The sequence below is a fragment of the Thamnophis elegans genome, chromosome 7 (assembly GCF_009769535.1).
Source record: "Thamnophis elegans isolate rThaEle1 chromosome 7, rThaEle1.pri, whole genome shotgun sequence".
Taxonomy (NCBI): domain Eukaryota; kingdom Metazoa; phylum Chordata; class Lepidosauria; order Squamata; family Colubridae; genus Thamnophis; species Thamnophis elegans.
Genome location: NC_045547.1, coordinates 13,002,256 through 13,025,317, shown reverse-complemented (window position 1 = coordinate 13,025,317; position 23,062 = coordinate 13,002,256). Strand labels below are relative to the sequence as shown.

Here is a 23,062-nt window from a genome sequence, read left to right as displayed (position 1 = left end):
AGAATAACAGAATAGAATAGAATAGAATAGAATAGAAATTCATGAACTCGATAACTGCAAACTTTACTGAAGGGTGTATCCAATATTTAGAATAGAATAGAATAGAATAACAGAGTTGGAAATGTCCTTGGAAGTCCTACTCCAACCCCTGATCAAACAGGAGATCCCATTTCAGACAACCGGTTGCCCAATCTGCTCTTAAAGAGATTATATTTATTTATAACAATTTTAGAAATGGATCATCTTATGTGCTTAATACAAGTCATTCCAGAAAAAATATTGGCACAAACATTTTTTTTTAAAAAAAAAGCTGAAATGCATTTTTAAAAAAAACAACCTTCTGCCCACCCTATGCTCTGGGAGTGTAATGTAAGGGCTTTTAATTCATTTTCAGAGGAGAATTTAAAAAAAAAGTTCTGTAACAGCTCCTATTAATTATTCTACCTTTCAAAATTGGAATGATTCATTATATTATGAGGCATACAGCCATAGATTAGTGACCTATCTTAATCATGAAAAAAATCAATTCATTGCAGGTTCTTAGACTTTGCTACGCATTTCTAATGGATGTCAATGGTCAATAGGTCAATGGTCGATAAGAATAGCTACTTAGAAAAGAAGTAAGGAAAAACCACCTGTCTTAGTTTTGGCTGCAGAAAACATTTTTTTTTGTGAATGACCAACAGATTATTGTAGGAATTTTATTGAACATTCACATCTGATAGTCATCCTATGATTATTAATCTTATTCCTTTCATAATGGGGAGAATCAGCTAGGCAGCCAGTAGAAGAAGATAAAAGAGATGGAAAATGCGAGAGGACAGAAATAATGTGGAAGGTTTTGAACATTTTCCCAATTTGATTTGAGAGAGAGAGTTGGTCTTTGGTGATGAGCAGTAATTAAGGGGTGATTACAAACACAGACAATGCGGTGTAGTGGTTAAAGTGCTTGTCTAGCACTAAGGAGAACCAGGTTCAAGTCCCTCTCTCAGCCATCAATCAAATGGGTCAACTGGAAGTTCGTCCCGAACTTCCGGTTGAATGGTTGGGCTGTTTTTTGCCCTCCCCAGGCTTCAGGAAAGCCTTCGGAGGGTGAAAACTCCCCCCCCCCCACAGACATGGGGGGTTGCGCGCGCATGCACAGGTGAGTGGGTACGTGTGCACTCCCAATAGTATGCGCATGCACATTTTTGGCACACCTTCAGAAAAAGGTTAGCCATCACTGGCGTAGAGGATAATTTTATTTATGATTTACCCGTCACATTCACATGGTCGCCCATCTCTCAAGCAAGCGAGTCTTGGCGGTCCTAAAACGCTACCAGAACTTGAAATATTTTGACATGTTTGTGCTCCAGTTAAATCATACAAGCATAAATTGTTCAGGACCTGTGGTGGCTCAGTGGTTAGAATGCAGTATTGCAAGCTACTCTGCCGACTGTCAGTAATTCGATTCTCACCGGCTCAAAGTTGACTCAGCCTTCCATCTTTTCTATGCTCGGTAAAACAAGGACTCAGATTGTTGGGGGCAATACGTTGACTCTGTAAACAGCTTAAAATGTAACGATTCCCCTCACACATGTGTGCTAGTTGTTCCCAACTCTAGGGGGCGATGCTCATCTCCGTTTCAAAGCCAAAGAGCCAGCGCTGTCCAAAGACGTCTCCATGGTCATGTGGCCAGCATGATTAAATGCCAAAGGCGCACAGAACGCTGTTACCTTCCCACCAAAGGTGGTCCCTATTTTTATACTTGCATTTTTTTTGCATGCTTTCAAATTGCTAGGTTGGCAGAAACTGGGACAAGTAACGAGAGCTCACTCTGTTATGCAGCATTAGGGATTCAAACCGCCAAATTGCCGACCTTTCTGATCAACAAGCTCAGCATCTTAGCCACTAAGCCACTGCGTCCCGTTAAAGAGCATAGAGAGGGCTTAAAGCACTGTGAAGGGGAATTATAAGTCTAAGTGCTATTGCTATAAATGCTACAAAATATTTGCATGGGGACTGATAACCATTACCGCGTGCAGAATGGATAGGAACAGAAACTAAAGAAAGTTGGACACATAGAGAGCTCCCGAAAAGATCTCATGACAATATGCTCCTAACTCAAGCGAATGGGAACTGATCTGTTTCTTTATAACGAAGCACTTAGCATTCATTAAAGGGCAATCCCCCATGTAAGAAAACAATAGGAAAAAAAGTAGAAAAGAATAGTGAGATCAGGACAGAGACTAAATATATGGGAGATTTATGGGCTTTACCTTGTGAGCCAATGTAAGTTGTTTGGATAAGGAAGGCACCCATGATGCAACCAGCTCCATTGAAGAAAGTCAAGATTTGCATGGCAACCCCACGAATTTGGCCTGGCAGAAATCGGAATGTGATGAAGACACCTTTGCAATGGAAGAGGAAAAATAATTATGAAGAACTACTATCCTGAGGATGGAGAGAGACAGACTAAACCAGTGGTTAGGGAGGTGGATTGGGAGAGGGGAAGGAAGCAGGAGTGGGATTCAGCCCAGTGATGAAATTCAATTTTTTTTTACTACCAGTTCTGTGGGCATGGCTTGGTGGGCCTGGCAGGGGAAGGATACTGCAAAATCTCCATTCCCACCCCAGTCTGGGGTCAGCAAGAGGTGATATTTGCCGGTTCTCCGAACTACTTAAAATTTCCAGAACTTGCTGAATTTCACCCCTGATTCAGCCGGTTCAGATCGGTTCAAACTGGATACTAATTTTACATCTGCTTCACTGGTTGTTGCAAGGACTGGCTGGCCACGCCCACTCCACCCCGCCCTTCCCAGGAATCTCCATGCAGCTTGAAGGGGCTTGTTGGGCAATTCCTATTGTGGCTGAATGGCTTTGCCCTGAAGGATAATCCCATCATCCTGGAGCTGAAGATCTTTTGTCTTGTAGATAGGCTGGCTTGGTCTTTCTTAATTGGCACCAAACATCTGCTGGGGGCAGGGAACTGTTCTCTGAAACTGCCCAAGGAGATGCTGACACAGTTCTACAGAAGAATCATTGAGTCTGTCATCTGCACCTCTATAACTGTCTGGTTTGGTTCTGCAACCCAATAAGACAGACACAGACTTCAGAGGATAACCAGAACTGCTGAAAAAAACAATTACTGCCAACCTGCCTTCCATTGAGGACCTGTACACTGCAGGAGTCAAAAAGAGGGCCGTGAAAATATTTACAGACCCCTCACATCCTGGATATAAATTGTTTCAACTCCTACCCTCAAAACGACGCTATAGAGCACTGCACACCAAGACAACTAGACACAAGGACAGTTTTTCCCCGAACGCCATCACTCACCTAAACAACTAATTCCCTCACCACTGTCAAACCATTCACTGCATTACTATCACTATTAGCCTTCTCATCGTTTCTATCACCCATCTCGTCCCACTTACGACTGCAAGACTGTTGCTTGTATCCTTATGATTTATATTGATATCGATGGTTTCCTGATTGCTTATTTGTACCCTATGACTATCATTGTACCTTATGATTCTTGACGAATGTATCTTGTCTTTTTATGTACACTGAGAGCATTTGCGCCAAAGACAAATTTCTTGTTTGTCCAATCACACTTGGCCAAGAAAGAATTCTATTCTATTCTATTCTATTCTATTCTATTCCATTCCATTCCATTGTTTCTGTATTAATTCTATTCTAATCTATTCCATTCCATTATTTGTTTCTGTTTTAATTCTATTCTATTCTATTCCATTCCATTCCATTGTTTCTGTATTAATTCTATTCTAATCTATTCCATTCCATTCCATTATTTGTTTCTGTTTTAATTCTATTCTATTCTATTCTATTCCATTCCATTGTTTCTGTATTAATTCTATTATAATCTATTCCATTCCATTCCATTGTTTGTGTTTTAATTCTATTCTATACTATACTATTCTAGTCTATTATATTCCATTCCATTCCATTGTTTCTGTATTAATTCTATTCTAATCTATTCCATTCCATTATTTGTTTCTGTTTTAATTCTATTCTATTCCATTCCATTCCATTCCATTCCATTGTTTCTGTATTAATTCTATTCTAATCTATTCCATTCCATTCCATTATTTGTTTCTGTTTTAATTCTATTCTATTCTATTCTATTCCATTCCATTGTTTCTGTATTAATTCTATTCTAATCTATTCCATTCCATTCCATTGTTTGTGTTTTAATTCTATTCTATACTATACTATTCTATTCTATTATATTCCATTCCATTCCATTCCATTGTTTCTGTATTAATTCTATTCTAATCTATTCCATTCCATTCCATTATTTGTTTCTGTTTTAATTCTATTCTATTCTATTCTATTCCATTCCATTCCATTGTTTCTGTATTAATTCTATTCTAATCTATTCCATTCCATTCCATTATTTGTTTCTGTTTTAATTCTATTCTATTCCATTCCATTCCGTTCCATTCCATTGTTTCTGTATTAATTCTATTCTAATCTATTCCATTCCATTCCATTCCATTATTTGTTTCTGTTTTAATTCTATTCTATACTATTCTATTCTATTCTATTCCATTCCATTGTTTCTGTATTAATTGTATTCTAATCTATTCCATTCCATTCCATTCCATTCCATTATTTGTTTCTGTTTTAATTCTATTCTATACTATTCCTATTCTATTCTATTCCATTCCATTCCATTGTTTCTGTATTAATTCTATTCTAATCTATTCCATTCCATTCCATTATTTGTTTCTGTTTTAATTCTATTCTATTCTATTCTATTCTATTCTATTCCATTCCATTCCATTCCATTGTTTCTGTATTAATTCTATTCTAATCTATTCCATTCCATTCCATTATTTGTTTCTGTTTTAATTCTATTCTATACTATACTATTCTATTCTATTCCATTCCATTCCATTCCATTCCATTGTTTCTGTATTAATTCTATTCTAATCTATTCCATTCCATTATTTGTTTCTGTTTTAATTCTATTCTATTCTATTCCATTCCATTCCATTCCATTCCATTGTTTCTGTATTAATTCTATTCTAATCTATTCCATTCCATTCCATTATTTGTTTCTGTTTTAATTCTATTCTATTCTATACTATTCCATTCCATTCCATTGTTTCTGTATTAATTCTATTCTAATCTATTCCATTCCATTCCATTATTTGTTTCTGTTTTAATTCTATTCTATTCTATTCCATTCCATTCCATTGTTTCTGTATTAATTCTATTCTAATCTATTCCATTCCATTCCATTGTTTGTGTTTTAATTCTATTCTATACTATACTATTCTATTCTATTCTATTATATTCCATTCCATTCCATTGTTTCTGTATTAATTCTATTCTAATCTATTCCATTCCATTCCATTATTTGTTTCTGTTTTAATTCTATTCTATTCTATTCTATTCCATTCCATTCCATTATTTGTTTCTATTTCTATTCCATTCCATTCCCTTCTCTATTCCCTTCTCTATTCTATTCTATTCTATTCTGTTCTGTTCTGTTCTGTTCTGTTCCGTTCCGTTCCGTTCCATTCCATTGTTTCTGTTTTAATTCTATTCTATTCTTTTATCATCCAGAGAAATATAATATTCTGCCTTTTTAATATTTCTCAAAATATTTCATTTTTTTAGGAGACAGGTGGGCGCTAACTTTCTACACCAGGGTGAGGAGAACAGTAAAAGAATCCCTCAACCATCCCTGGTCAAAACAGAGTGTCATTCTGAGTTTAAATCAGTCGATTTGAAGATGAAGAAATGGAACAGAAAAAAAAGGGCTCTTACAGGTAGGTGTCACCAGAGTTTCTGCTACGCCAAGCAAGAGGTATTGTGGAGCCAGATGGAGACACGGCATGGAAGAAACAAGGAGAGCTTTTCCGAAAAGAGTCTGTTCAACCAGAGGGAAATGCTTCCGACGTAGCTCAAAGAAACCAGCAACCGCCATGGAAAGAGTTGCAGAGGTGTTACCTACAACTGAGCGTCAAACACAAAGAACAATTAATTTTGGATAGAAATATATACTTTGTAAAGTGTAATAAAAATTGTGCGTGCCATGCTCCGTGTAAACTGACCCTAACCCTAACCCTAACCCTAACCCTTTTAAAAATTCCAAAATTTCCCCAAAACTTTCATGGGGAAAAGAGAGAGGCCTGGTTTTCTAGACCTCAAGTTTTTAAATCACCATTGCATTTACAGGTTTCGAAGACTCTTCTTCTAGAACTCAGGGGTGAGCTCAGGAATTCTGGGAGTTGAAGTCCACAAGTCATAAAAGGGCCAAGTTGCCAACTTATGAGATTATCTGCCAACAAACTCATCTTATGACACCGGTGAGTTTCACATTTTGTTACTACCGGTTCGCCGTGCACGTTCGCGCCTGCCCCTTCCATGCATGCTCCCGGCCTCAAAACATGCCTAAGTAGGATGACATAGAACTTGGGGGTGGGGGGATGGCCACCCACGATTTTGGGGTGAACTGGTCTGAACTGGGTGAATACTACCTCTGCTTATGAATGAGAAGGCAAATAAACGTGTCTCAGGATAATGTTGCCAGATTCAATCTGATTTGGTCACTGGTTTAGTCTTCTGAGCTTTCAAACTTGTGCTGGGAAGGAACTTCCCATTCATCAGAATGAGAAGTTGACAGAGATGTTGAGAATGGGCTCCAGCACGAGTTCAAAAGCTTGGACGAAGCTCCCAGTGATTGACCCAGATTGGATCCCGCAAACTCATCTTCTCTCTCTTGATTTTTGACGTCTATCGTCCCTGCCTTTTCCAGCCCTTTCCCATCCCTCTCACTCCAATTATTTTAGCTCCACCCATTATATGTTAAGATTATGAATTAAAATATCATTTTAGGCTAGTGCAATGCATTATTTTAGGCCTCTAGAATAAAAGTTACAACCATGAAATTATTTTCCAAGTAGCACATCCAGGGTAGACTAACAGGAACAGGTGTTTTGCACTTCGCTACACACATGTGGGTTTCAACATAGACAGGTTTCCACGGATGTTTCTATTTCATTCAGACAGCAGCCATTCCAGGACCATCTCTGCTTTTAGCCATGCACTCATCCTTTTAAAAAAGGAATGTACATTCTGCCATTTTGTACTGGTAGTTCTCAACTTACAAAAGTTCATTTAGAGACCAATTGAAGTTTTGATGACACTCACAAAAGTGATTGAGGACCATTTTTTTTCACAGGTACAACTGTTGTGGCATCTCCGTGGTCATGTGATCAAAATTCAGACGCTTGGCAGCTGATTCATATTAGTGACGATTGCAATGTCCTGGGTTTTTTTCATGTGACCCCCTTTTGTGACCTTCTGACAAGCACATGCAACGGGAGAGCCAGACTCCCTTAACAACCGTGTGACTAACTTAACAATTGCGGTGATCCACTTAACAACCGTGGCAAGAAAAGTCGTAAAATGGGGCATAACTCACTGAACAAATGTGTCATTTAGCAACAGTCATCTGGGACTCAAATCTGGCTGTACGTTGAGGTATATTGTCAATCTTGACAATATCCGTGGACTTCAACTCCCAGAATTCCCCAGCCAGCATTGCTATTTGAGAAACACCAGCCTGCAGCATCTCATTCATGCACACTTATAAATCACTCCATGTACCCTACCAATGAGACCAGAGAAAGAAGAATCTGGACATCCGATATCTCTTCTGTGAAGAGTGTTTCTCTTTAGTGTTTCTCTTTAGTGAAACACTAAATCTTTCAAACGTTTGCAGTGCCATAAGCCAGGGGTGTCAAACTCAAGGCTCGAGGGCCAGATCTGGCCCGCAATGTGGTTGGATCTTGCCCGCGGGGCTGCCCTGGAAAATGTAAGGGGCCAGCCAGCATCGCTTCTGTTCTGACCTAGACTTTCGGATAAAGCATCAATCACAATCTTAGTCCCAAAAATCTTCTTTTATTTATACAGCTGTAAATTATTATCAGTCTGCAAGGCTTCACAAACAGTCTGTGAAGATTCCGACAGATGTCTGCTCGAGTTGCCACAGTCTTTCAGGGGAATGTTGATAAACACCCACCTTGTCTCCCTGGGAACGCTGCCAGAGACCTAATTGCCAAATGCAGAGCAAGGCCAAACTTAGCACAGATTGAAACAGAACTTTTCAAAGCTTCAACCGACCAGATGAACTAATTGCTTCCTGCAAAAGCTCATGTCCTGTTCGCTTCTCTTTTATGTCTTATGGGAGGGGCCAGTCATCTCCAAGCCTTACTCCCAAGTCGACCCTGTTTTCTTAATTGTTTTTACCGTCTGGCAGCTCTGCACATGCGCACACCGGGAACAGGCTCCCGCTGTTCTTCTTCCTCACCGATATCAGACTCCAGAGTCAGCAAATACTACCAGATGGGCTTGGTCCCCTCTCTGCCTCTGATGCAGAGCCCTCGTCTGAGCCTTCCCCAGACTCCAGGACTGGCCCATGTTCCTCTGCAACCATCGAATCTGCTCCCAGCCACACCCAGCCAGTCAACCATGCCTACCCAGTCGACCATGCCCCCCGCCCCCCCTTAGGTCAACCACAGCCTTGATGCAGCCCTCAATGAAATTGAGTTTGACACCCCTGCTCTAGGCCAACATGTAACTGAAAGAATTGTCAGCATCATTATCCAAATCTTCTTTTCTGCAGCTCAGCTGAGACATTATTTTATTTTAAATCCTGAGTAATTGCCACCTGCTGTTTCATGTGCTTCTACTTTGCGCAAAGCTTAACAACAAACTTAATTAGGCTAATTCTAGTCAGATTAATATTTCCTGTCTTTTCGGCACTAGCTGTGCCACATGCTACGTGCTTGCCAAATTAAACGGAGGGATACGGGAAATGTTGATTTCTAACTAAGATGCACTGCAGGATGGGAGGCAGCTCAAGCAGGGTGAGCACTCCAAAGGTCCAGTTCAATCAAACAGGAAGTCATCTCCAAAGCAGAAATTGGGAGCTGCTGTTCTACTTTACAAGTAGCCAATACCGCAGCTGGGAATGAGCGAAGAGGGGCATATCCCAAAAGCAGGATTTCAAGAAATAGCCCAAATCTGAATGGAGAAAATCAGGACTGAGTCTTGCAATGAATACCAAACACAGGTTAGGGCTGATGGTTGGAGAAGATAGCAACATGGTGATGGAAAAAGCTGAACAGTTTAATGCCTGTTTTGCATTTGTCTTTTCAGAGGGACGTTGTCAGTGGTGGGTTACAGCCGGTACACCCTGGTATGGGCGTACCAGTGCCTGCCGGTACTGTTCTGGCACGGTGCTTTGGAGGGCCCACCCACCCACCTGCGTTCCTTACCTGTATTTGACCCAACCGGGCCATTGGCACATGCGAACGCAGGGTATGGCGCCTGCGTGACACTCCACCAAGCAGCTGGAGCATCGCAGGGTGGTGATGCGCAAGTGGTGGATGCACATGGTGGACGCCCGGCCCCGTCGCAGCATACCGGTTGCGATGGGATCCGGCACCCACCATTGGATGCTGTGTCTCAGTGGTAAAGACGCTGAGTCTTAGATCACCAAATAGCTTGGCAATACAAGACATGGGACAGAGTGAGCTACCATTACCTGTCCCATCTCCTGCCAACCTAGCAGTTGGAAAGTATGCCAATGCAAGAAGATGAATATGTACTGCATATAAGCATGCAGGAAGGTAGAAGCCTTCCGTGTTCTGCCGTACGCTCTGTGCTGTACCGTGATGTCATGCCAGCCACATGACTGTCAAAATATCTCCAGACAACGCCGGTTCTTTGGCTTTGGAGATGAATACTGCTTTGGAGTATTCATCTTTTTTGGAGATGAATAAGGTAAAGGTAAAGGTTCCCCTCGCACATATGTGCTAGCTGTTCCCGACTCTAGGGGGCGGTGCTCATCTCCGTTTCAAAGCCGAAGAGCCAGCACTATCCGAAGACGTCTCTGTGGTCATGTGGCTGGCTTCTTCAGTTCTGAGCTTCTTGGATGAGAAGCGAAACATCTTCAAGGGAAAACAAAGTCCAGTTGGCTCTGGAAAAAGCACCTCTGGGATTCCTAATGGTTGCTTCTCAAAAGCTTAACCAGATCTGATCCTTCTTAGCCAATTTCCTTTAGCTTTCAAGGTGCTGTCACCTACGTGGACAGATGCTGAAGTACCTTGTTTTAATTTTGCATCTGCCAGGGCATTGCAGATTTGATTTCTGACCTTTTACCATCTCTATCCAGTCTGGGATCCCTGCTCAGTCAAAAGATTTCTCCTATGAGTTTTGATGGTAATGTTATGCATGTGTGGAAGGAGAACTCTGGGTTTGGGACTTCATATATCAATTGGTTTCACATAAGACCCTGATTTGATTTATGAGATTGTAATTAACTTCTGAATGTTTTATTGCTGGCTTTGGGCCATAAAAAGGGCACCTTGTTACGTGGGTTATTCTATTCTGAATTTGCAAACAATAGTATAAAGTGAAGCGATATTTCTGCACACCATAGGCTACTTAAGAAATGGCCACGAGCGCTTTGAAAAAGTTGACCAAATGAAATGCTCAATAAATAAAAACACCGTAATACTTTCTTAATGCGATATATACATTGTTTAACTACCAGAAGCTATTTAATAATGAAGCTCCCCTAATGATGCACAGCTACAAAATTTGTGCCAATTTTCAAGTTTGTAGGCTTTACAATTCTGGAGATTTCGTGATGAATGAGTGATATTTCCCCCCCCCCCCTCTCTCTCTCACACACACACAGTATATATATATATATATATATATATATATATATATATATATATATATATATATATATATATATATATATATATATATATATATATATATGACAATTGCATTGTCCCAGGGTCATGTGATCACATTTTGTGGCCCTCTGATAAGCAAAGTCAATGAAGAAACCAGATTCACTTAAACATTGTGGCAAGAAAGATTGTAAATGGGGCAAAACTCACTTAACAACTGTCTTGCTTAGTAACAGTAATTTCTGGCTTGATTGTGGCCGTAAATCGAGGACTACCGGCAATAATTTGCACCATAGTACTCACCAATACAGATCATTGGATACCATCCACTTGTTTTGGCGTTCATTAAACAAGCATTGACACACTCCAGAAGGGGCGCCAGAATTAAAAATGGCAAGATGCTTATTAAATTCATGGCAGCGATCGGCAAAAGGAATCCATTCAAATTCAGATTGGAATTCATTGCCTGTATATTATATCCAGATGGGATCTGAATAGCAAAGAGAAATGCTTTAGTCTGGTTGGTGATCCAACTTCCTTCCACTCATGGAAAAGAAACAAAATAAAGGGGTTTTATTTCTGTTTGTTGTTTACCTCCATTTTTGAAGGGATATGTGTTGCATGCTAAAATTAAAGAGACAAGAGTGTGCATCTGAACCAAACGGAATCGAATTTGAAACAAAAGCATAACGTATTTTTTGGAGTATAAGACGCCCCTTTTTCCCACAAAAAAGAGACTGAAAATCTGGGTGTGTCATATACACTGAATACAGCATTTTTTGCCTCCTGAAACTCTGCCCCTTCACCAAAATGGCCGTGTAGAGCCTTTAGGAGGCTTTTAGAGAGCTCCTGGGGGCTGGGGAGGGCAGAAATGAGAAAAGAATGGGCCATTTTATGCTCAATTTTACCCCCCCCCAGCCCCCAGGAACACTCTATATGCTTCCTAAAGACTATCCATGCCCTCCCCCCCCTTTTTTTTGCAAAAAAATGGGTCTGTTTTCACAAAAAATGGACTGCTTTTTGCTTGTTTTTACCCCCCCCCCAAAGGAACTCTGCAAGCCCCCTAAAGGCTATTCATGCCTTGGGGGGGGGGGGGAACAGGCCTGTTTTCACGAAAAACGGGCCATTTGGGGGAGGTTTGCAGAGTGCAAAAACTTTTTTTTTTAATTTGCCTCTTCAAAACCTTAGTGGGTCTTATATTCCGGTGCATCTTATACTCCGAAAAATACAGAAATTAACTCACCTGCATAACACACGATCTATAAAGGACCTGGAAGGCAAATAAAGGAAAGAGACGGATGAGCAATTTTGTGTTTTCCACTTGTGTTTCGGTGTAGTGGCCTCCATAGTTTTCCTTGGCGTGGTCCAGCCAGTTGGCCACGTTCCCACTGAAATAGCGGCATTGTACGCAACACACCTTCAGTGCATTGATGATTATGCCACAGACGGTCAACAGGCAGCTACCTAAGGACAAGACAGGGGAGTTAATAATCTACAACACAGATTTTACAAGACTGAATCTGCTGCTATAGCAGTCGGCATTCTCCTCTGGAAGTTTTGGCTGATTTCAACTGGTAAAGAAACTAGGTCAGGGTTTGTGGCTCTAGTGGCCTAGAAAGCTGCCAAAAAAGCCCACACAGATCTAGGCTACATAAACAGAGGGATAGAATCAAGATCACATGAAGTGTTAATACCACTTTATAATGCCTTGGTAAGGATACACTTGGAATACTGCATTCAGTTCTGGTCACCACGATGTAAAAAAGGATGTGGAGACTCTAGAAAGAGTGCAGAGAAGAGCAACAAAGAGGATTAGGGGACTGGAGGCTAAAACATATGAAGAACGGTTGCAGGAACTGGGTATGTCTAGTTTAATGAAAAGAAGGACTAGGGGGACAGGATAGCAGTCTTCCAATATCTCCGGGGTTGCCATAAAGAAGAGGGAGTCAAACTATTCTCCAAGGCACCTGAGGGTAGAACAAGAAGCAATGGGTGGAAACTAATCAAGGAGAGAAGCAACTTAGAACTGAGGAGAAATTTCCTGATAGTTAGAACAATTAATCAGCGGAACAGAAATTGCCTCCAGAAGTTGTGAATGCCCCAACATTGGAAGTCTTTAAGAAAATGTTGGATAGCCATTTGTCTGGAAAGGTATGGGGTTTCCTGCCTAAGCAGTGGGTTGGACTAGAAGACCTCCAAGGTCCCTTCCAACTCTGGTATTGTAATTGTATTGTATTTGTATTTGTATTTGTATTATTTGTATTTGTATTGTATTGTAAATCTCTCTTTGCCACAAAATCCAATTTAACAATTCAAAGGATTAAAGTCATGGGGCAGAAAACCTGCATTTTACTAAATGTACTACAGCTGTCATGGCGAACCTGTGGCACGCAGAACCCTCTCTCCAGGCACACGAACCAGCACCCCAGCTCAGCTTCACCACGCATGCATGCACGCTACCCGACAGCCAGCTGATTTTCGGGTCGCTGTGTCAAGGGTCCTGAGCCTTGTAAAGATGTAAAGACTCAGGGAAGATGGAGGAAGAGAAGCAGCAGCACCGCCATGGCCCGTTTTTGTTCCCAGAAGGCTGCAGGGATGCCTACTAGGCCCAAAACGGAGCGCAGGGGGTGCGGTGTGCCCCTCTCCCCCCACGGCCCCGTTTTTGCTCCCAGGAGGCTGCAGGGAGGCCTACTAGGCCCAAAACTGGGCATGGGAAGGTTGCGTGCACATGCGCGGGGAGAGCAGGGGAGGTCATGCACACATGCGCAGGGGGTGGGGGTGCATAGGGGGTGGTTGTGCGCCCATTGCACTATGGGTGCACGCTCGCTTTCAGCACGCATCACTGTACTATGGAGTAAGGGCCACTGTTAGTGCCAACAGGAGTTGTTTATATAGACTGAACTTCAGCACAGAAAAATTCAGTAAGTGCTGGTATTAACTGTATCCATGATCTGCGACTTTATAATTGTTGTTCTTACTTTGACAGTAATACTTCATCCCTGAAGGTTGAGAGCCACACCCTCAAGCGAAGTGTCAGTACTGTACAGTGGTGGGTTTCAAAAATTTTTGGAACCTCTTCTGTAGGTGTGGCCTGCTTTCCGGGTCCACTGGTGGAACCTCTTCTAACCAGTTCAGTAGATTTGACGAACCGGTTCTACCGAATAGGTGCGAACTGGTAGGAACCCACCAGGGGTGGGTTTCAACCGGTTCGCGGCGGTCCCTGCGAACCGGTTGGTTGGCGAACCCGGAAGTAAGTAACTTCCGGGAACGGCGAAGGGCCCACCCGCCTGCCCGCGCTCCTTCCCCAGTTTTGATGAGTTCTGCGCTTCCACACATGCGCAGGACGCATACAGCGCCTGCACGATCCTCCAGGAGCAGCTGGAGCATCGCACAGACACTAGTACGCATGCGTGCAGTGCGCGCGTGCACGAGGATGCCGCCGGCCCCGTTCCAACCCAACCGGTTGGAACGGGGCGAGAAACCCACCCCTGGAACCCACCTCTGGTACTGTAACACCTGTAGGGATTATGGTAGCCATATCCAACTCTACCTGGCCTTCACAAGTGGAATCCAACACTAATTTTCAAAAACAGAATGAAAATTGTTGAATGTTTGTATTCCCCTCCACACTTCTTGGGTGTGTTTGCTTGAGAATGACAAAATTTGATGGCTTCCCCTGACTTATTAGGCAGGTTATCATGTGGGTTCATCCGATTTTATACCATTTTTGCAGCCATCATTAACCTCCCCATGGTGCTTTTTCAGGAGGCAACTGGACTTTCTTCTTTTCTATTTGAAGACGTTTCGCTTTATCTCATCCAAGAAGCTTCTTCAGCTCTGAGACGATAGTGGGGAATGGAAGATTTATCCTGAAGAAGCTTCCTGGATAAGAAGCAAAAGAAAGAAAGAAAGAAAGAAAGAAAGAAAGAAAGAAAGAAGGAAGGAAGGAAGGAAGGAAGGAAGGAAGGAAGGAAGGAAGGAAGAAAGAAAGAAAGAAAGAAAGAAAGAAAGAAAGAAAGAAAGAAAGAAAGAAAGAAAGAAAGAAGAAAGCCCAGTTGCCCCCCGAAAAAGCACTTTTGGGACAACCATGGCCTGGATGACTGAGAATCTCAACAGATATTCAGCCATCATTAAGTGAGTCACCATGATTCACCATTGTCCATAATGGGCATTTTTTAACTGGAAACCAGAAGTAAATGCAGTGATTCGTCGGGAATCAGAGTCATGTGATCACAGGCCATAAAGTGAGTGGGTTGCTGAATGCCCAAAGTGTGATCACATGACCACAGGTTGGACAGCAGCCATTGAAACTTTGAATTCCGGTCATCAATCAATCAATCAATGGAACAGCTTGCCTTCAGAAGTTTTGGGAGCTTCATCACTGGAAGCTTTCAAAAGGAGACTGGACTGCCATCTGTCAGAAATGGTATAGGGTCTCCTGCTTGGGCAGGGGTGGGTGGGACTAGATGACCTACAAGGTCCCTTTCAATTCTGTTGTTCTGTTCAAAAATAGCTTGGGGGAAAGTCTCCTAAGGGGTCATAAGTCAAGGACCGTCTGTAACAAGGACATGACTATGTGTATCTCCAAAAGTGCACCTTAATATATACTGGAATGCTGGAACAAAACTGTAGGAATTGACTAAAGTATGTTTTATAAGCAATATTCCTTTCCTACCTTTGTAACTTTTCCCCTTTAAATCTTGGCTCCCATGTTCTCCTCTGACCTTGAGTTAATCTATGCTACTTAATTACAGTCGTTTAAAAGGCTATATGGCGCTCTAGATGATTCTCCCCAACCCTACCTCAATCTTTGGTCAACTGCCAATTGTCAAAATTATAGCTGAACAAAGACTTTGCTTTCCTTGAGATATGCTGGGCTCACATATGAAAAAGAGAGAGAGAGGGAGGGAGGGAGGGAGGGAGAGAGAGAGAGAGAGAGAGAGAGAGAGAGAGAGAGAGAAAGGTCTTTAAAATAGAACTTGGCAATTTCTTTAAGGTCACTTATGGACTTGAATTATTGTCTTGAGAGAGAATTCTAGCCAAGTCATCTGATTGGAAGCAGCTAAAACAAGGTTTTAAATTCAGCTATTTAGAAATGGGAGTAGCTTGTTATGGCCCGCTAGCAGAGCTGGCAGCAGAATTGGACAATGAGGAATAGAATAGAATAACAGAGTTGGAAGGGACCTTGGAGGTCATCTAGCCCAACCCCCTTCAAGACAGGAAACCCCATACCATTTCAGACAAATGGTTATCCAACATCTTCTTAAAAACTTCCAGTGTTCACAACTTCTGGAGGCAAGTGGTTCCACTTATTAATTCTTCTAACTGTCAGGAAATTTCTCCTCAGTTCTAAATTGCTACTTTCCTTGATTAGTTTCCACCCATTGCTTCTTGTCCTGCCTTCAGGAGCCTTGGAGAATAGCTTCACTCCCTCTTCTTTGTGGTAGCCCCTGAGATATTGGAACACTGCTATCATGTCTTCCCTAGTCCTTCTTTTTATTAAACTAGACATACCCAGTTCCTGCAACCATTCTTCATATGTTTTGGCCTCCAATCCCCTAATCATCTTTGTTGCTCTTCTCTGCACTCTTTCTAGAGTGTCAACTTTGCATCTTGGCAACCAAAACTGAATGCAATATTCCAAGTGTGGCCTTGGGGAGGTTGGGGAGGAACACGGGCCAGTCCTGGGGGCTGAAGAGAGCTATTGTATTGTATTGTATTGTATTGTATTGTATTGTATTGTATTGTATTGTATTGTATTGTATTGTATTGTATTGTATTGTATTGTATTGCATTGCATTGCATTGCATTGCATTGCATTGATTTAATGATGCATATCATGTAACTGCTTACCTCTGGGGGGCTGATAAATCATTTCACTACGTGCCATGTGAATTGTGATCAGTCCCATCAAGACGGAAACGAACGGAATAAGAAAACCCAGATTTTGAGCCACCGACTGCTGGATGTATGAAATGCTGATGAAGACAATGGCTGAACTGAGACTGACCAACCAATAAAACCTGTAAGAGGAAATGGCAACAATCATTATTTTCAGAGACAAATGAAAAATGTGTGAGAAGTAGCTGGTTCCTTTCAAAAATGGAAACCGCAGTGCAATTCTGAATACGATAAACCCAAGCCGATGCTCTGCGGGATCCCGGGATCACGTGATCCACTTTTGTGATCAATGGGGAAGCCAGATTTACTTAACAAGCTTGGAAGTCATCTTTTACAGTGGGCCTCAAGCTTGCCACATATTATACTGTGGGAAACTGGGAGGGGGGATTGTATAGAGCCCTCATGGCGAACCTCATGGCACGCGGAGCCATATCTGCCGGTACGTGAGCTGGCCAGCTGATTTTTGGCCTTCCAAAGATTAGATTAGATTAGATTTAGTTTATTTGTATGCCGCCCTTCTCCGGGAGGGACTCAGGGTGGCGAACAACTCAGAAGGGGAAAAGGGGACACAAACACAATACACGTAATTAAAATACACAAGAGTCATACAGCCATACAAGTCGAGAGGGGAGGGGAACTCATCAACCCCAGGCCTGCCGGCACAGCCAGGTTTTGATGGCTTTCCAGAAGGCCTGGAGAGAGATGAGGGTCCGAATCTCCGCGGGGAGTTCATTCCAAAGGGCCGGGGCTGCTACAGAGAAGGCCCTCCCCCGGGTGGTAGCCAGATGGCATTGGCTGGTAGACGGAACCCGGAGGAGGCCGACCCTGTGCAATCTAACAAGTCTATGGGAGGTAATTGGCAGCAGGCGGTCTCTCAAGTACCCAGGTACTTGGGCTGGGGGAGGCCTTTTTCACCCTCCCTAGGCTTCAGGAAAGCCTCTGGAGTCTATGGAGGGCAAAAAACAGGCCCAATGGGCCTACGGGGAATTCAGAAACAATCTGTTTCTGGCTTCCAGAGGGCCTCCGGGGAGCTGGGGGAGGCTGTTTTCACAGAGGAAGTACCAAGCTCAGTTTGGAGATGAACAGTGTGGCGCGCATGTGATGGGAGTGTGGGGGTGTTGTGCACGCATGTGTATGTGGTGGTGGGGGTGCTTTGTATTATGGGTGCACACACGTGCTATCGCACAGCTGCACTTGCATTTTTGGCACCCAACAACAAAAAGGTTAGCCATCCCTAGTATAGAGCATGGGAGCTTTGTAGTCATAACAACATTCCTTCTCAGAGAATCAAGGTCATCTCACCCCGGCACCTGGAAGGGTGTCACTGGGAGGAATCTTCTTTTGGGACAGTGACTGATTGGACCATGTGATGGACATGTGGATGCTAGGGCAGGGTCTTGAACTTTCAACCTGGTGGGGAAAACCTGCAAACTTTCAGATTTGGGTTTTCCCAGATGTGCCAACATGGCTCTTCTAATAAATTGGAACTTTGAGTTATCTTTAGCCTTGGATTCTTATTTTCTTGAGGATGCTATTTGGAACCCAGACACGTACTAATTGAAGAGCTGCAGTGATTCACTTAACAAATGAGACGAGGAAAGTTGTAAAACGGAAGAAACTCACTTAACAAATTCCTCACAACAACATACATTTGGGGCTCCATTGTGGTCGTAAGTCGAGGACCACCTGTATTCCCTATTCCATCCTGGCGGGAACAAGCCCACTACAATTTTCACATGACAATTTCTCCACCAAGAATTTTTGCCAGGTGGCCTTCACTGGACCTCGGTTGGATTTCTTTCTTTTTTCTTTTTACCACAATGACAGACATAATTCAAAAGTGGTTTTTAAAACCCCAGTAATTTTAGATCAAGAGCATTTCAGGGACGCCAAAGGTCAAGACAGAATCTTTGTATGCTGGAAGACGAGCGACTGGGGGAATCCCCCGGTGGGTATTAACACTGAACTAAACTATCTTTCATCTTGTTAGAGCAGAATGGCAGTGGCTGAGTCAGAGCCACATAGCTGCCTAATGGGCCAAAGAGAATACAGGCAGCAGTTGAGGAATGGAATAATGATAGATCCAACTGGGGTGAATTGAGCAGTAGAAATAAAATCAACTTGTAATCACTGCGACCAATTCTACTTGGGACAAACTCCACGTCAAGTAAAAACCAGGATCCATGAACAGCGGCAGGTAGTCAAAGCCATGATTGCAAATTCTTAATCTCGTGATGGCAAACCTGTGAAATGCGTGCCTCTCTGCGGGCACACCAGCTGTGCCACAGTTCAGTTCCACCGTGCATGTCCGCGAGCCTCCTGACAGCCAGCTGATTTTTGGGTTGGTACCATGCATGTGGGAGATATGTGTGAATGTGGGGTGGACCGGGGCAGGGGTCATGAGCACATGCGTGGGGGCAGGGGAGGTGCTGCATCCCCCCTGCCCCATTTTTGGTCCCAGGAGGCTTCAGGAACGCCTGCTAGGCACAAAATGGGGCGGAGGATCACATGCACATGCACAGGGGGGAAGGGGGGAATGTGTGGGGGGGTCATGCATGTATGTGCAGGGGGTGAGGCGCATGGGGGAGGTGTCATGCATGCATTATATTATGTGTGTGGGCACATGCGGGAACACTGTCACACACAAGGGCAAAAAGGTTAGCCATCACTGCCTTAATCTTTACCCATACTGACACCAAACAGTACCACTTCGATTGGAGCAACACAAAAATCATCAGCCGCACTATCACTCGCCACACTCATGAGTTCATTGAAGCCTGGCACTCCAAAAGCAATTCCAACAACAGACATTGACCTACAACCAGCTTATGAACCCCTCAGAATCCCAACCAACCACACAGTCAACCAGAGACAGCACCGACCAGTGGTGGGTTGCAGATGGTACGCCCTGATACAGGACTACCGGAGCCTGCCCGGAGCACCGGATACCATTCCGGTACGGTACTCTGGAGGGCCCATCCGCCCGCCCAAGCTCCTTACCGCTCTTTTAAGTCTTTAGTGCTGAGGAGCTGGAACGTCGTGGAGGCACTAAGATGCATGCGCGCACTGCGCGAGTGTGCACACCTGTTGCACGCATCCATGTGGACACCGCCAGGCCCGTTCCATCCATACCAGTTGGAACGGGATCCGGAATCCACCACTGGCACCGACGCTCAACCAAGCCCCTCAACCGATCTTCAAGCAAGTCCCTCCAGCAGCTCCCCTCTCAATGACCCTGACCTGAGGTAATCTCCTTATCACAAGACCCATCAAAAGACTGACTGATGACTCATGCTTGACCCATCACAAGAACCTCACTTGGCACACTCACACCTGAAACCCCTGTAAACAGAAGATCATTGACACTGACATCCCCTAAATTCTAGGGAAGATATTACCTAGATTGGTAACAAAATGTTTGGAAAGCAACCCAGAAGCTTAGAGAACAAACCTTCACTCTCATAAAATCATAGGGCTGGAAGCGACCTTGGAGGTCTTTTAGTCCAACCCTCAGCCCAAGGCAGGAGTTTTTATATCCACTCTGGACAATTAGTTGTCCAGTCTTTTCTTAAAAATGCCCACAACTTGAGCTCCCAGGGGACATGATGGCTCAGCGGTTAGCATAGCATTTTAGACTTACATACCACTTCACAGTGCTTTACAGCCCTCTCTAAACATTACAGAGTCAGCATTATTGCCCTCCAACAATCTGGGTCCTCATTTTACCCACCCCAGAAGGATGGAAGGCTGAGTCAACCTTGAGCTTGATGAGATATGAACTGCCAAATTGCAGGCAGCCGGCAGTCAGCAAGAGTAGCCTGCAGTACTGCATTCTAACCACTGCGCCACCACGGCTCTTGAAAAATGTTGGGATTGCCAGCTAGAAAGCTGACAGCTCGGGTTTGAGACCCAAGCACCGTGTGACGGTGTGAGCTTCCATTACTTGCCCCAACGCTTGCCTACGTAGCAGCCTGAAAGCATGCAAATGCTCTGATGCGGCCCTCAATGAAATCGAGTTTGACACCCCTTGTCTATCAGATGAGTGACTGGCTGAAGCTGAGTGAGGCAAGTCACAGCTGTAGCAAGTTGGCCAGGAGGCCCATTATCAATGAAGAGGAGGTGGTGTCCACATCTCCTCCCAATCAAAGGACACGTACAGTGGAGAGGTGGCAGGCACAACATCTATCAGGTAGACTACTTGTGAGGAGGCAACCTCACCTCTCGTGAAGGGCTGCAGTAGCGTCGTCTATTTAACCCCATCGCAAGGACTTGAGTGTTGCTGGAGCAATGTGCCGTGATCACTCAAGTCCTTGGGATGGAGTTAAATAGGTGACAGTAGTGCAGCCCTTGTATCCTCATGCCAATCTATCCTGACCCGTTTGACTCGTGGATTGCTTTCCTGGACTTTGCGTGTCCTCATTGGATTTGTCTAACCAGTGACTCTTGACGTGCTGAACTTGGAATCCAACCTGTTCAATAGGACTACTTTCTGAGTACATATTTGGGGTTTGAATACACACCTGTAGAATTCTTGGTGTGTGTGTGTGTGTGTGTGTGTGTGTGTGTGTAGCGGGGCAATCCACACAGAAGAAATAATGATGCAATATAAATCTGCAGAGTGGCTAGGACACTGGAAATCTACTTTGTGAAAAGTTACAATTTGTGTACCTTAATGCTGTTCACATAAATTGGCAAAAAGGACAAAGTTTCAGAGGAGGGCATTTCCCAGTTTTACCTGGAGAAGTCATAAATTGAATCTAAGTCCATCTGCATGCATAGATTCTGTCCTCCTCTTGAGTTATCACTCTTTGGGGCCTCCTCAGTTTACACGTAAATGCAACTCCAGATTGTCCCAGAGGTGTGAGTTTCACGTAGGGCAGATTTATATACTATGATATGAGGAATCAAAACTTTTCCCTCTCAGATTATGGATGAATTTGCTCAAACTTTCAATCTCGCAAAGATAGGGATTTGTTAACTCACCGAATATTTCTACTTACAGATAATGGGGAATGAGTAGCTCAGATAAGCATTAAAACATTGAATTGTTACACATGTATTTTAGGCCCACAGCAGCACAAGTGCTCTTTCATTTAGTATCTTGATTAGTATATCCACCCTTAGCAACAACAGAAATTGAAAATTCACTAACCATGGAAGAGAAGGTGGTAAAAGAACAATAATATAAACGGCTACAAAAAATGTTGTGCCAGAATCAAAAAGGATAATCTGGAACTCTGCCTCCTGTAGTAAGACCTAAGCATAGTACACAAAATTGTCTGAAGAATTGAAATATTTGATTATAAATGTGTTAACAGCAGCTAGAATTGTACTTGCTAAAAATTAGAAAAATGAGAAAATACCAACACAGGAGGAAGTTATTCATAAAATAATGGAATGTGCTGAAATGAGTACATTGACATTTGAAATTAGAGAACAGGAAGATAAACAATTTTATAAGGTATGGGATTTATTTTATCAGTGGTTAGATAAAAAAACATGGAAATTAAAGATGTTAGAGAATGTTATAAATACAAGAATAATAGAATGATACAGAATATAACACAAAGATATATTATTATTGGATAGATTTAAGATGATGTAATGAATTGTTATAATATAAATGAATCCAATATCTAGAATATCTCATTTAAAATGAAGGAATAATAGTGATAGTTAAATAAATATGGTACAATGATAATAAGATATACGTATATATTTGACTTGATAATATGTGATTTCACATAAATTGTAAATGATGACTATGGAAAGGATGCACAAAAACCTTGTAACCAATCGACACACTGTATGTAATTGAAGATGGTTTTATGTTTTATATTTTGTTTGTCTATGTCTGTCTAAAAATAAAAACTTAAAAAAAATGTCTGCTACAACGTCCTACCTGTCAATGACTACTTCAGCTTCAACCTCAATAATACACGGGCAAACACAATCGATACAAACTCAAGGTAAACGGCTCCAAACTCGATTGCAGAAAATACGACTTCAGCAACAGAGTGGTCAACGCCTGGAATGCTCTACCCGACTCCATTGCTACATCCTCTAACCCTCACAGCTTCAACCTTAAACTGTCTACCATGGACCTCACCCCATTCCTAAGAGGTCCATAAAAGGGGCATGCATAAGCGCACCAGTGTGCCTTCTGTCTAGTGGTGGGTTTCAAAATTTTTAGAACCTCTTCTGTAGGTGTGGTCTGCTTTGGGGGAGTGGCTGGCAGCCATGTGACAGTGTGGGAGTGGCTTTCTAGCCATGTGACTGCTCGGGCGTGGCCAACCTGTAAAATGTGGTGAAAATCACTTAACAACACTCTTGCTTAGCAACCAAAATGTTGGCTCAGAAACTCTGGCATTTGAAGCATGCGAGTCTTAAAGCTGTCAAGTTACAAGACCCTTGCACCCCTAACCCTTTAG

General features: G+C 42.9%; 1 protein-coding gene across 1 annotated transcript in view; it reads right to left on the bottom strand.

The window, feature by feature from the left end:
* The window catches only part of LOC116511228 (solute carrier family 15 member 5-like), a 55,736-nt gene that overhangs the window by 14,980 nt on the left and 17,694 nt on the right, over positions 1 to 23,062 (bottom strand). Inside the window, exons 3-7 of the mRNA XM_032221098.1 lie at positions 16,584 to 16,753; positions 11,974 to 12,194; positions 11,034 to 11,220; positions 5,782 to 5,970; positions 2,259 to 2,390 (exon numbers count right to left, since the gene is read on the bottom strand). Of these exons, the coding sequence (XP_032076989.1) occupies positions 2,259 to 2,390; positions 5,782 to 5,970; positions 11,034 to 11,220; positions 11,974 to 12,194; positions 16,584 to 16,753 (899 nt within the window). The remainder of the gene's footprint in view (positions 1 to 2,258; positions 2,391 to 5,781; positions 5,971 to 11,033; positions 11,221 to 11,973; positions 12,195 to 16,583; positions 16,754 to 23,062) is intronic.